Source organism: Silurus meridionalis, chromosome 18 (assembly GCF_014805685.1).
Source record: "Silurus meridionalis isolate SWU-2019-XX chromosome 18, ASM1480568v1, whole genome shotgun sequence".
NCBI classification, from domain to species: domain Eukaryota; kingdom Metazoa; phylum Chordata; class Actinopteri; order Siluriformes; family Siluridae; genus Silurus; species Silurus meridionalis.
In genome coordinates this window covers 1,132,437-1,148,031 of record NC_060901.1, presented here as the reverse complement: position 1 = coordinate 1,148,031, position 15,595 = coordinate 1,132,437, and the positions used below count along the sequence as shown (strand labels likewise).

The following is a 15,595-nucleotide window of genomic DNA, read 5'->3' as shown; positions in this document are numbered from 1 at the left end:
CCTGCATGGTGCTGTTCCCAAACCAGGAAGAGATGCTACCCGTCAGAACACTCTCAATGTGCAGGGGTAGAAAGTCTTTAGCACCTGAGAGGGAAGTTTAAAGTCCCTTAAGCGTCTCAGATGGTACAGACGCTGCCAGGCTTCTTCACCAGTGAATCCCACAACCGCTTCTGTAAACATGTTGACGTCATCAGAGCTGCGCCGAAACATGTCCCAGTCTGCGTCATCCAAAGCGTCCTGCAGAGCGGCCACCGATTGATCAGTCCAGCGCGCAACCTCCTTCTGAATCGGAGCTTCCTGTTTAGCCTTTGTTTGTAAACAGGCATAAGGAAGATGGCGGCATGCTCCGATTTCCCAAATGGTGGACGTGATTGTGCCTTGTAGCTGTTCTTGAATGTTGTGTAGCAGTGGTCCAGTGTTCTTTCGCCCCTGGTGGGGCAGGTGATGAGCTGATAAAAGTTAGGTAGTGCGCGCTTGAGGTTGGCACTGTTGAAATCTCCGACCACAATGAGTGCAGCGTCCCGATGCTATGTTTGGTGAAGAGTTAGTGTCCCATACTGCAGTGTCCGTGTCCGCTTGAGGTGGAATATAAACGGCACTAACTATGACCAAGCTGAATTCCCGAGGTAAATAAAAGGGCCGACATTTGATGGTCAGTAGTTCCAGATTTGGTGTGCAGAAGCATGAAAGAGGAACAATACTTGCGTTTTCACACCAGTGGTTGTTCACCATCAGACACAATCCACCTCCTCTTGACTTCCCCGACTCCAGTGTTCTGTCCATGCCGTAAACCGAGAAAAACTCGACCGGCTGGATGGCGTGGTCCGGTACCGCTGGGTTCAGCCATGTCTCGGTAAAGCAGAGAAGGTTGCAGTCCCGAATGTCTCTCTGGAACTTGACCCTTGCCCTGAGGTTGTTGATCGTGTTTTCCAGTGACTGGACGTTGGCTAACAGGATACTAGGTAAGGGAGCGCGGTGTGCACGTGCCCTCAGCCTGCTCCTGATGCCGGCTCGTTTTCCTTGTGGACGCCGGTACAGGTCGCGTCCTTTGTTCTCCCTCAGGATCTCTCTCGCCAGCATGGGTCCGGGTTTAAAAACGGCGAAAGGTGAGTGCATTGTACACCAATAGATATGAGTGTCTCTGTCATATTTAATGATGTCCATCTTGTTTAGATGGAAGTGTAACTACTTAAATAAAAGCATAAAATAAACAAAAAAAAAGAAAACGGAGCCGGAGCAGTCGTAACGGCAGCTGACCTCACCGGTGCCATCTTGGACATTTTCTCTCCATTTCCTCTCCAGCCTCTCCTGTTAGGCTGAGCTCCCGTTCGGGCGGTCCGCTTCGGTGGTCCCTTTTTCTGGTGCATGTGACGCAGAGCTCCGGATTTCTTCCTCCTCGGAGGGAGAATTTTCGGATACTAGCGAGTCCACAGATTCCTCACAGCCTGGGCTGTTCGAGGAGCTCCTGGGGATAGTGACACAGGCCGTTGCTAAGCTAGAGATGGCTTGGCCTGATAAGAAGTGGAAGCAACTTGTTTCCAGCAAATTGGATTAGCGTTTCCTGCGTTCCGCAGCACACCTCAACCTGGCCTGTACCTTTTCCCCGCATTTGCTATACGCAAATATAGTAGGGATCAGACACAATGGGTGTGTTGCAGGCATAACAGGCCGACCTGCTGTGAGAGTTAGATGAGGGCTTTAACTCTTGGGCTGATGACATCCAGGAGTTATGTCGCACTGTTGACCTAACCCTTATAGCCACCAAGGAAACGGCACAGGCCGTCGGTCGGTCCATGTTAGCCTTAGTAGCCACAAAAAGGAATCTGTGGCTCACCCTGTCGGAAATTCCTGACAGGGACAGGGTTTTTCTGCTGAATGCCCCGATAGTTACTTGTTGCCTGTTCGGCGACATGGTAGGGGCAGTAGTCGACAGGGTTCAGGAGTCAAAAACAAACTTTTTTTTTTGCTGTACTTTCTCCGCTGCTCTCTCAGGGCTGCTCAGTGGGCGCAGCCCCAGCCCAGCATGGACGTCAAGCCTAAAAGCAAAGCATTGCCACCTGGAAGGATGGCGGAATGCGGCTGATCCTAGATCTGCGCTCATTGAACCGCTCACTCAGGAGGCTCAGGTTTAGAATGCCCACTCTCCAGAAGATCCTGTTTCAGATTAAGTCCGAGGACTGGTTTGTCACAGACAAAGGGAGGCCTATTTCCACATAGCCATCCTTCTTCCTCACAGGGGGTTCCTGAGGTTTGCTTTCGGGGTGAAGCTTACCAATATCGGGTCCTCCAGTTCGGAATAGCACTCTCACAGTCTCAAGGACTGTCAACAAGTGCATGAATGCGACTCTAGCCCGCCCGCGGCTTCAGGGCATCTGCATTCTAAATTATTTCGATGATTGGTTGGTACTAGCTTGATCAGAGCTTTAGGCGGACCGGCATCAAGATGTCGTTCTTGCCCACATGAAGTCAAGCCAAGAGGCTTTTATTGTCATTTTCACTTTACACAGTGGTACACAGTAAAAAACTAAACTAAACTTTCCTCCCGAACACTGGTGCTACACTAAACAACATAGAGCTACAACACAACACAAAGCTACATAAAGTGCATCTTGTGCAACCGAGTGCAAACAGTGCAGATGAAAAACAGTACAGAGAGACAATGTAGACAGTACAAACAGACAGACAACAGTACAGACAGACAGACAACACAAGACAATACACATAAGACGAGATAGCGCCGACAAGTAAACCTACTGTATACTCTGAATATACAAATATGAATATGCAAAGAGAACTATAAAAACAATAACCAAGAGTAAATATAAACAAACACAATGCAGTGCAAAAAACAACAGTAGCAGCAGTCAAGAGGTGCAAAAAACAGCATGTAAACAGTAAAATATGGTTAAGTATAAACAATAATAAATAAATTATGGTGGAAAGGATTGAGATGAGTAATGAGTGTGTGTTGAGTTCAGGCTGCACAGTTTGGAGCAAACACTTGAGTGAGTGAGTGAGTGTGTGTGTGTGTGTGTGTGTGTGTGTGTGTGTGTGTGTGTGTGTGTGTGTGTGTGTGTGATGTAGAACACTGGTCTCTCAGGCTGAGTGGAGGAAAGGAAGCTGCTCTGGGAGGTTGGAGGTGTATCATAACGCTACATGGGGCTCCGTTTGTGATGATCAGTGGAACATCAGTAACGCTCAGGTGGTGTGCAGACAGCTGGGCTGTGGGTCGGTGCTGAGTGCTGATAGGTTTGGTCCTGGTGAAGGGACTGTCTGGCTGAACAGAGTGAAGTGTCGAGGGGATGAGATTCACCTGTGGGACTGTCATCATTCCCTGAAGAAACACACTGACTGCTCTCATGCTGGAGTCACCTGTGCAGGTCAGAGGGGTGTGCTAACTTTTCAGCATTCTGTCTCCACTCATTACACTTTTCTCCCAGGGTTAAACCCTTATTTTTTAGACATTATTAATGTTTGTGTCTTATTGAATATTTTTGTATGTCCAGATACTCCTGTATCAACACCATCTGAAGCTCCACACACCCCTCAATTAGTTTGTGTTGTGAACGCTGCTCTTCCATAGAGCTTCTGGTGGTGCTGTTTTACAGAACAGAGTGCTCAGGAGAGGTACAGCACATTCACACATTCATCTCCACAAACTATATCCAATCTATAATTAGATACACTGGGTTCTTTATCATGTTCTGTATCAGAAGATTATCTTCATTTTATTTCTGTTTGGTTTCTGTGTGGTGATTATATGAAAATGCACAGGCAGCACAATGAAAAATGATTCTGATAGTATAAATATCAACGTTCTGTTTGTATAAGAACTATAATCTCCATTTTCATCTAACAAGTGTGTTATATCGACGCTGGAACAGCATCCAACTACAATAACCAAAACACAGCGTGGCCTACACACATGACCACCACAGACTGCAATACACACAAACACAGGGACTGTCATTCTGTTCACCAGCTGATCATAAACACCTGAACTCCATCTCCCACTCACCACACATAGAATATAAAGCTTCTCCCAACACCAGTTCCCTACTGGATATGCTTTGTGTGTCATTCTAGTCATATCAGGCCTTTCTGTTCCCTTTATACAAGATGTACATCGACGTGTAAAATCTCTCTGGTGCTTCAGAAACAGTGTGTAAATAATAAAGATATGATCATTTCCTCTTCTTTAATTTACTGGTGGAATATCAGTGATGACCCTGAGGTTGTTGGAACACCATTACTATTAATACTGTACAAACCATTTATTCAGGAGGAAAAGGTGAAGCAGAAATGTGACTGAGACGCCATCAAACACCTTTTCACAACAAATCAACCAAATAAACCAAATTTATTCTCCTTTTCACACTTTTAATGCATTAAATGCTGTAAGTGATCAGTTCCTCAACTCCTCACTGTACATTCTATTGTAGTTTCCATACAAACAAAATTACTATATTTTCCTGTGCATGTCTTTTATATGTGACAAAATCAACCTGAATCTGTAATCTCTTATTCAGCGTTTTTATTATTTCAGTGCTTCTGTTTTTAGCCACCAGATGTCGCCAGTGGGCCCTTAATCCCTACTCCTAATCCCTACTCCTAATCCCTAATCTGCGTTCATGTGTTTAGTGTTTCCACCAGTGTCTCGTTACTGTGTGTAACTAAATTTCCCCTTTTGTGTCTGTTCTCTGATTATTGAGTTGTTTCTTGCAAATGCATTTTTTTCTGTTCAGACCTTTTTAAAACTCACAGCTACAGTTATTTAATCCATTAGTCTTGACATTAGGGAATCTGTTATGCTTCAGGTTACCTGTTATGTCGCTGATGTGTTTTTATCAGTGGTGTGCAGTAATGAAGTAAATGTAATTTGTTTTTTTGTAATTTTTTTATTTTATTTTTTAATAAATCATATTTTTTTGGATGCTTAAGTACATTTTAAGGTACAGTTAAAGTAAAAGTAAAAGTTTAATGGGACTATATATATATTTCTTTGGGTTTCTCCCATTAGGGGGCGCCACAGCGGATCATCCGCATGTTTGATTTGGCACATGTTTTTATGTCTTCCTAACGCAACCCTCCCCATTTATCCGGCTTGGGACTGGCACTAAGGCTTGTGCAACCCTAATGGCTGGGGTCGGTTCCCTGACCGGGGATCGAACCCGGGCTGCAGCGGTGATAAATGGAATAATCATGGAGAAAATTCAATGTTTTATGTTGCCAATTCTTTTAAATAAATTGTATACACAATATAAATATGAAAGAATGGGGTATAGTCACTTTCATTTATATTCATTTATCATAAAAATCTTCTACAATCCAGAAGGTGGCAGCAAAGTGCTTCTAAACACACCATCACTGACCTGCTGAGGTGCAGAGGGTCAGGATTCATCTCAGTCCAGAATTTACAACATGAACATGCTACAGTCATGTACAGTCATGCTACAATAAATCATTTCAATATACATACAACTTTACAGTCTCTAGAAAGTGCAGGTACACAGCAACAACATGTAATCATATAGAACATCTTACTTCCTGTGTGTTTTGGGCGTTGGATCTCTTATACAAATTTCATGCAACTATTCTCCTACGTTCTTTTTTTATCTGACGATGTGTTGAGCATATTACTCTATTACTCTTCTCATTTTTATATTTTTATATGATTTTTTCACATAAGTTACTACTTGTGCTTTGAATATATGTGCATACATGCTGTTTGAGTAGTTTAATGCATCTTGACTGCGTGCTGCTCGTTTATTTAATTTTTATTTCCCATCATGTTTTTTTATCTCTGTCTCCTCGGCACGTCTGATGTCCTTTGCCTGGTGTGTGGTCCCCACTTTCTACTGGCCATCGCTCATATCGGTTTTCTTAAGGGACTTATTGGTCCTCATATGCGTCTCTATTTTCCACCTCGAATAACTCTTCCGGTTCATACTCACGACGTGTCTACTTACACTGATCTCAAGCTACTGATCGAGCCTTTTTCTCCAGACTTCGTCTCTCCTGACTATACCCCAATTTCTCCCATGGCAACTGAAGACAATCCTGGTCCATCCTATTCCTCAGGACCTGACAATATTGTTTTTCACTATGAACTTTCCCCATATCTTTTACAACTGCCCCTTGTACTTTTTACTTCTTACATTTTCAAAACCAGCTCGTTACTTTAGTTTTAATTCATTGATTTGGTGAAATATTATTTTTATTTTCACTGCGCCGATTTCAGCCGAACAACCGATTTCCTGTTACTTTTTCAATCCACTGGTGTATAAAGTCCTGACTCTCACTCTTTACGAAGATAAGAATCAGCAGGCAGAAGGCAGTAAGAAGTTTGGGGTTAATGTGGATGAGACAGAGGGAGTCAGTGATGAGAACATGACTGAGAACAGACACATTCCTAAACATCATCTTTTCTCTGCTTGTGTTCTATATGTGGATCTTCAGCCTGGATACATTCATTAGGTATCAACATTTTTAATTAGTTTTGTATTAATATATATGTATATTTGGCTGTCAAAATTTAAATTTTTTAAACGGCACTAAATGTTATTAACGCTATCAATTCAGTGCTCATTTCTGTTTTTACCATTTTTATAAAAAAAAATGTAAATACATAAATAACTAAATATAAAAGAGGCGAAATTAAAACCTCCAGCAAAACATACACTTATTCATAACATCCCTTTTTTACTTAGATATACAATAAATAAATAAACACCGAAAAATATTTGTAATCAGTAAACTTTTGTTTTATTTTTGCACCAAGTCTCAAATCAAACACCAAATCCACCATGTTTTACACAATTTACCCTCTGGGTGGCGTTTTGTGGGGTTTTCCCTCATAACAGCGAAACGAACTTAAATTACTGTCTTTATTGATCGTACAGATAAAAACAATTCATCATTCAAATCTGTAAAATGTCTATAATTATATATATAAAAGCTTCTTGACTTGAAGAGGTGCAGTTTCTCCGGTGTCACCTCATTAACTGTCCGTGTGGAAACATAGCAAAGGCTCTTAATGATGTCTGTTAATGATGTCCACAGTCTCTGCACTGTTATAGCCTTTATATTTACTGTACACATGCTTAAATACATATCACATGCTGTACATATGATACATGTTTATCTGCACTATTTGCACTTCTTGTAGATGCCAAACTGCATTTCGTTGTTGTGTACCTGAACTATGCAATGACAATAAAGTTCTATCTATCTATCTATCTATCTATCTATCTATCTATCTATCTATCTATCTATCTATCTATCTATCTATCTATCTATCTATCTATCTATCTATCTATCTATCTATCTATCTATCTATCTATCTAATATGATGTGAGGGCCAGTTAACAGCTAAAACAGGTAGAAGTAATAACTACTTTTTACTGAAGTACATGTCTGAGCCAAAACTTCTTTACTTTCACTTCAGTAAAAAGGTTTAATCAGTACTTCAACTTTTACCCGAGTATTTTAAACCATGAGTATCTGTACTTCTACGTACTGTAAGTAAAGGATGTGTGTACTTTTGCCACCTCTGCATATAATGTATGCTAATCGTTATATATGCTAAACTCTAAAGCATGACTATTGATGTATTGATGTATTGAATTCTCTGCTAAGCTGAGTATTATACTGTATTAATGCTGAATAATGGCTACATGTATTAATCTTGTATGTAAACTAAAATCAGCAATGTTAAATGTTATCTGAAGGATATTGCTAAATGATATTATATATTACTAGATTCTAGCTGAAGCTGACGGTTGCTAAACTTATGGGTGAACTTTATGCTCTCTATTATGCAAGATGAGTCCAGACATCATGCAGTCTCTCTGTTCTTCTCCACATAGCCGAGGTGTTTAACCACATAGGCAGCAGATGTGTATAATATCTTGTGTTACATTTACTGACATTTTCTAATATGCTCCATACATGACTCTGCCTGATTATTGCACAGTGTATGATGCACTTGCACTTGCCTGTTCTGTGTGAAAATGTGAGAATGTTGTAGCAGATTTCTGCTCCATCCACATTGATAACACAACAGTTGACATTGTCCATCTGAAAACTGACATTATTTACACACAACCACACATGACATAGTGTCCCTACAGGAACTCAGGACAACCTCTGACTTTAACAGTGCCAACCCTTAAGCACTCACTGCCAAACTTTTATCAGCACATCAGCTGCCCCACCAGGGGGGAAAGGACACTGGACCACAGCTACACACCAGATAAGGACAGCTACCAGGAACAATCACATCCACCATTCCAGAAATCAGACCATGCCAGCATCATCCTCATGCTTGTGTAACCAAGAGTGTGTGTGTGTGTGTGTGTGTGTGTGTGTGTGTGTGTGTAATAAATTCTCTCTCTCTCAGAGAGTGTGTGTGTGTGTGTGTGTGTGTGTGTGTGTGTGTGTCTATTAAATGCTCTAAACTGGAGCTTTGCCTCTCACACAGTCCACTTTCACTCTTTCCCACACGAGTCTTTTGCAGTCTATACACCAGTGATGAGAAGCTGACAGTAGCAGACTGCTGCACACATCTGTCTGTTCCTGCTCCTATTAGCTGCTCTCATCACTCGTTACACTCTAGACCACTGTGTTGTTCCATTTCATGACTCTATCAGTCCCCATGTTGGAAGATGATCAGCGTCTGATGTCACTGTGCTGCTCTTATTACTTCCTGTTGTACTGCACTGGGTTTGTGTTATAAAACTATTGAATGTTCTCTACATGATGTGACACTACTGCCATCTCCAGTGAGGTTTCTCCTGATTCTAGAAGGAGACCTGATCTATTTTTTCATTCCAACAATCAGTCTTCAAATTAAATCAAATCAAATCAATTTTATTTGTCACATACACATACATACAGGGTACGACATGCAGTGAAATGCTTTTTATGACGGTCCGGCATGAGGGAATAAAATGGGGTGAAAAGGAGAATAAAAAAAATATATATATAATAAAAAAGAAAAAGAAGGCAGATAAATAAAGTATAAAAACTATCTAAAAAAATATATGAGGATATAATATATATATATATATATACAAAATGCTTATGGCAGTATGCAGCTAAACAGTAAACAAGTTAAGCATGGTTTTTGATTGTCCATAAAGTGTTTGTGTGCAGTAAAGGTGTGGTGTAAAGTGTCCATGTGTGGAATGGTGTGGTATAAAAATAAGAATATAAAAAATATGAAATGTAAAGTGCACTGTGCTGTGCAAGTCCAGTGTCTAAAGTGTTGTAGCACGAAAAGTGAGATATGTGCAGGGAAAAAGGTTGATGATGGAGAGAAGAAGTGTGATTTTGGAGAGAAGAAGTGTGATGATGGAGAGAGTGGATCAGTTTTTAGATTCTGGGTGTTTCCTGGTTTAAACTCTGAATGGCCTGCGGAAGAAGCTCCTCCTCATTCTCTCTGTGTTCACTTTCAGGGAGCAGAAGCGTTTCTCTGAACGCAACAGAGAAAAGAGTCCATTGTTGAAATGGCTGAGGTCTTTCACAATCTTCCTGGCTCTGGTCCTGCATCACGTGCTGTAGATGTCCTCCATCAGGCGATCCACCACCCTCTGGAGGGCTCGTCTGTCCTGCATGGAGCTGTTCCCGAACCAGGAAGAGATGCTACCCGTCAGAACGCTCTCATTGGTGCGGGTGTAGAAAGTCTTTAGCACCTGAGAGGGAAGTTTAAAGTCCCTTAAGCGTCTCAGATGGTACAGACGCTGCCGGGCTTCTTCACCAGGCTGTGGGTATGACAGGACCAAGACAGATCCTGTGTGATGTGAACACCAAGGTACCGGAAACTGTCCAATCTCTCCACTGGAGACCCGCTGATGTTTAGCGGTTGGTATGAGCGCTCCTGCTTCATGCTGAAGTCTACGATCAACTCCTTAATCTTGCTGACCAGGAGAAGGTTGTTTACCTGGCACCATCTCTCCAGGTTTTTAACCTCCTGTAGGTAGGCCGTCTCGTTGTTGTTGGAGATCAGGCCCACAACAACAGTGTCATCAGCAAACTTGATAATGGTGGTGGAAGTGTCCACACAGTCATACGTCTTGATGGAAATAGTGTGAAATGTACTAATGGAAAAGTCATTTCTGTTCAATAAAAACCACATGGATAAGAATTTTACTGCATTTTATCTCATTATTTACTTGTTTATTTATTTACTTATTTACTTACTGAAGATTGAAAACCAAATTTCACTGGACTTTTACAATGACAGAAATTGTATTCTTTTTGATTCTATTGTGTTAATCACAGAATGAGAACTTTATAGTGAAATGATGCAGATTGTTTCTACACATAAACAGTGTTCAGGAGGTGCGTTTCTTTTATTATTGATCTCTTTATAGATTATGGAGTTTATTTTTGTGCCTTTTATGTAGATTATCTTATATAATTACTCATATTTTTAATTTGCAATATGATCAGCTTTATAAATATTATCAATAATAATAATAATAATAATAATAATAATAATAATAATAATAATAATAATCCAACAGTGTCCTAACAGCGCCCTCAGCAGGGCAGTGAAGAGAAAAACACATTTCACTAAACAGAAAACAGTTTGGAAGCTTTACTGCCCCCTTGTGGATACAAAAACTTTAACGTTATAAATAAATAAATAAATAAATCATAAAGTAATCTTTTATTATTAATTTTAATGCTGATCATCCTGAAATCCAGACTAAATGTGTATTTAAAAAATAATATAACATTTTAAGTAACACAGTAAGAACATTTTGTATTTCTTACATTTATTAATACATTTATTAATCAAATTCAAACTTCAGGAAAAAGACTTAAAACAGTAAAAACTATCCTCCAATAATGTAATAATAATATGATAAAAATATAATATTTATATATTATATTATATTAGTTTATCACTCCCACGCCTCAGAGACAGGAGGTGGAGATCTGTTCATCACTCTCACGCCTCAGAGACGGGAGGTGGAGATCTGTTCATCACTCCCACGCCTCAGAGACGGGAGGTGGAGATCTGTTCATCACTCCCACGCCTCAGAGACGGGAGGTGGAGATCTGTTCATCACTCTCACGCCTCAGAGACGGGAGGTGGAGATCTGTTCATCACTCCCACGCCTCAGAGACGGGAGGTGGAGCTCTGTTGATCAGCGCTGACGTTCTTTTGATATATATGGAGAAAGTGAAAGATGCCTCGTCTGATTTGTTATTGAGGCTGTGTGATGATTTCCTCTCGTCTTTCTAATAAGGTAACAGTGAGTGTGATTGGTGTCTCTCTCTCTCTCTCTCTGTAGGGGGCTGAGTGAGGGGACACACTTCTCTCAGTCTCTCTGGGCGAGTGGAGATGAACACATGGTGTAGAACGAGGAGGGAGATGGAAATGTGTCTGACTTTTCTTCTTCTCTCATCCACACTCACACTCACAGCAGCTGGTAAGTACACACTGATTCTTCACACTAAAACATCACACACTTCTCACTTGAACACTACACACCATTTTTCATCAGCAAATGGGAGAAATGTTCCTGGACTGATGGCAACTTTAGAAACAGTCAAAGTGTTTGATTTGTATGGAATTGAAAAAGCTGTACATGAGCGTACACATCATCCTCAGGGCTTTTCTCACCACTCACTTATACAATCAGCTCCAGATTCATCTTTAGAGTTTACACATCATTTATTGTGTGTGTGTGTGTGTGTGTGTGTGTGTGTGTGTGTGTGTGTGTGAGTGTGTATGTGTGCGTGTGTGTGTGTGAGTGAAAGAGAGAGAGACACAGAGTGTGTGTGTGTGTGTGTGTGTGTGTGTGTGTGTGTGTGTGTGTAATAAATTCTCTCTCAGACATTGTGTGTGTGTGTGTGTGTGTGTGTGTGTGTGTGTGTAATAAATTCTCTCAGACTGTGTGTGTGTGTGTGTGTGTGTGTGTGTGTGTGTGTAAATTCTCTCTCAGACTGTGTGTGTGTGTGTGTGTGTGTGTGTGTGTGTGTGTGTGTGTAATAAATTCTCTCTCAGACAGTGTGTGTGTGTGTGTGTGTGTGTGTGTGTGTGTGTGTGTGTGTGTGTAATAAATTCTCTCTCAGACAGTGTGTGTGTGTGTGTGTGTGTGTGTGTAATAAATTCTCTCAGACAGTGTGTGTGTGTGTGTGTGTGTGTGTGTGTGTGTGTGTGTGTGTAATAAATTCTCTCTCAGACAGTGTGAGGTTGGTGAATGGTGGAAGTCGCTGTGCTGGGAGAGTGGAGGTTCTTCATGAAGGACAGTGGGGAACAGTGTGTAGTGATAGATGGGATATGAGCGATGCTGCAGTGGTGTGTGGAGAACTGCACTGTGGAGAAGCTGTAAATGTGCATCATAGAGCTCACTTTGGACCAGGATCAGGACCAATCTGGATGGATGATGTGGGCTGTAGAGGATCAGAGTCGACACTGAAGGACTGTAGATCAGGAGGGTGGGGGAAACATGACTGTAATCATGTTCATGATGCTGGAGTCACCTGCTCAGGTAAACTGCTGTATTTAGAAAAAACTTTAGAATCAGTAAAATGATTATTATGAATGAATTTACTCATTTAAATTCCAAAACATTCACTTTATTAAAATAAACAATAAAATATTATTGATAAAATAAAAAGAATAAAAAGGAGAACAAATGAATGAACACATTGAGATTTTATTGAAATAATTTTGTAACTACACTGGAATGATTTCTTGATGTTTTCTCTTGTTGGAAACTCAAAATTTACACAATGAAATAAAACTCAGCTCACAGAAAGTCCAGACTCACTGCTGGTCCTCACCGATGTTCTGGAAGATTGGAGGTGTTTCATGGAGGTTCCTGGTCCACAGTGTGTGATGGTGACTTTGACCAGCAGGATGCAGAGGTTGTGTGTCGAGATCTGGACTGTGGGATTCCTGTGAAGGTTCTGGGATCAGCTGCTTTTGGTCGAGGGGAGGGTCAGGTGTGGACAGAGGAGCTTCAGTGTAGAGGAAATGAATCTGATATTACCCTCTGTCCATTATCATCTTCACTCAAACACTCAAACTGCTCCCATCACAATGATGTGGGATTAATATGTTCTGGTAAAGTATCATGATTGAACTTCTGTTTAAATAGAGACCACGTTCCTGTCAATCAAACTTTAAGGTGTCTTTGTTGATGTTCCTCTTCACTGAGCTCTCGGCTGTTTGTTCAGGTCACACAGAGGCTCGGCTGGTGAACGGATCAGACTCCTGTTCTGGTCGAGTGGAGCTCCAGTACCTCAGTGAGTGGGGCACAGTTTGTGCTGTAGGCTGGGATATGAGAGCTGCAGATGTTCTCTGTGCACAGCTGGATTGTGGGAGTGCTGTGGCTGTGGTGGAGGTGGACTGGTTTGTGGAGGGAGTGGCCACATCTGGGCTGATGTGTTTGATTGTCAGGGGATGAGACACACCTATCACAATGTGGCATCTCATCATGGAGTCGAGCTGCATGTTCTCATAAACACGATGCTGGAGTGATCTGTAACGGTGAGATATTAACATCACGTACACCACGTTAGTGAATAAAGTCAGTGTTCATTAGAATATTTCAGTGATGTTCTTCTGCTTCAGGATCATCCATGGCGTTTCATGAGGGGCGAGTGCGGTTGTCTGGCGGGAGCGAGTGTCAGGGGGAGGTGGAGATTTATTTCAGGCAGGACTGGAGGAAAGTTCTCCTGGACTCGTGGAGTCTGTCTGAGGCGTCTGTGCTCTGCAGACAGCTGGGCTGTGGCTCTGTGCTGAACTACCGTTCATCTCCATCCACCACTGAACACAAACACATGTGTGTAACGGCTTTCAGCTGCTCTGGGAGTGAAGCTCATTTGGGGAACTGCAGCAGTGCACAAGCTGTCAACTGCACCTCTGGAGAACATCTGTACATCACCTGCTCAGGTAAACACCACCTACAAACACAACAGCTACAAATGAACAGAATTGTAGAACATCAGAAAATAAAATGTGCTGCTCCATTTCATTAGCATCAGCATTAGCATTCAGTGTTTCAACATTAGCATGTTAACTGATGTGGTGTAAATGTAAAAACAAGACCCTTCAAGACCCTTCTTTTAAAAAAGAATGAACTTTGTGGTGAACTGATGGCATGATGTAACACTGAGTAGAAACACATGATCTGTGGTGTTCTTCTACATGATGAAGTCCAATATACAAACTGTATATTCCACACCTTTTCCCCTTCAGTGACCCCTGTGTAGAAAAAAGAAAAAGCAGAAATAAAGTTAGATGATTAGAGAAGTTGATTGGGTGAGGAGATGCAGTGCTTCTGCTCCTAGTATCTGTTTCTGGCTCCAGTGTCTGTGGAGGAGAAGTTCATAGCAGCCACGGTTGGTGTTTTTCTATTCTGGGTGTTGTGGAAGGTGGAGGTTTGACAGAATGGACCTCTATGTTCCTGAGTCTGTTCCTGCAGACATGTGAATCTGTAGTAGTTAAACAGCCTTGTTCAAGCACAGACCTCCAGATTCCACCATCATTTATCTGACTTTCAGGATCAGAGGGATTTACATTTACTGCATTTACATTACTGCCCTCATCCAGAGTGATTACAGTCATCTCACTTATACAGCTGAGCACTTGAGGGTTAAGGGCCTTGCTAAAGGGCCCAGCAGTGGCAGTTTGGTGGTGCTGGGATTTGAAGCCATGACCTTCTGATCAGAAAACCAACATCTTATCGACTGATCTCCCACTTCCCAACTGATTGCATGATCATGGTGCAGTGCAGGTTGAGATAAGAGCTGTGAGGTAGAGCAGTGCTGCTCTGGTTTTCTCTTTGTAGGCAAACATCAGTGTAATGCAGGAGCTGCAGGATACCAGTAGAGGAACATAGCAATGGGGTGGGAGAACCTCAGGAGGTTAAAATCAAATCATGCAGCTGCATTCTGGATGAGTTGTAGAGGTCAAATGTCCCTCAGAGGAAGATAAAGTGCAAAGTTGTGTTCAGTCTCCAAATCAGAGAGTCATTTATTTAAAGCACAAGAACTTCACGTGAAAATGAATCATCTTACATGATCAGAACGTCAGTTTTGCTGGGATTAAGTTTCACCCGATGAGCTGCGACTCTTGATGAGATACCTGCCAGATATCCTGAGATCTGAGAAGAAATGAACGAGTGTCATCTTTATAGCAATGATATAAAACCTACAAAAGAGAATTAATATAAATTTAATTTAATTTATTAATTCAATTAATTTATATTGAAGATGAGAATTTGGAGAGAAGAACATATATAAGTGACCAGATCCAAGTCAAGTTGTGATTTCTCCACACACACACACACACACACACACACACACACACACACACACACACACACACACACACACACACACCCACACACCCACTCTTACTCACTCCAACATCAGGTTTGCCTCTGTGTAACTCTGGAGTAAGAATTAGAGGTTGGGTTTGAGGATGAAGTCAAAAGGATCTGAATGGTGACTTGGTCATAGGCTACAGGACATTAAACCTCATCCTCCACCTGCTACTGCATAGAAATGTTCAGGAATGTGACTGGAAGAACCTAAATGCAGGTTGCAGGCTGAAGTTTGTCTACTT

General features: G+C 41.6%; 2 protein-coding genes across 2 annotated transcripts in view; both read left to right on the top strand.

The window, feature by feature from the left end:
• Positions 1-10,963: 10,963 nt before the first annotated feature.
• Positions 10,964-13,430, top strand: LOC124401093 (deleted in malignant brain tumors 1 protein-like). Its single transcript, XM_046873075.1, has 5 exons — positions 10,964-10,980; positions 11,307-11,444; positions 12,201-12,509; positions 12,770-13,087; positions 13,201-13,430. Exons 2-5 carry the CDS (start codon positions 11,357-11,359, stop codon positions 13,428-13,430), a joined length of 945 nt encoding a protein of 314 aa, XP_046729031.1. The 5' UTR covers positions 10,964-10,980; positions 11,307-11,356.
• A 2-nt stretch (positions 13,431-13,432) lies between these two features.
• Positions 13,433-15,595, top strand: part of LOC124401092 (antigen WC1.1-like) — an 11,621-nt gene continuing 9,458 nt past the window's right edge. The window contains exons 1-2 of the mRNA XM_046873074.1: positions 13,433-13,513; positions 13,598-13,918. Of these exons, the coding sequence (XP_046729030.1) occupies positions 13,606-13,918 (313 nt within the window). The 5' untranslated portion in view covers positions 13,433-13,513; positions 13,598-13,605. The remainder of the gene's footprint in view (positions 13,514-13,597; positions 13,919-15,595) is intronic.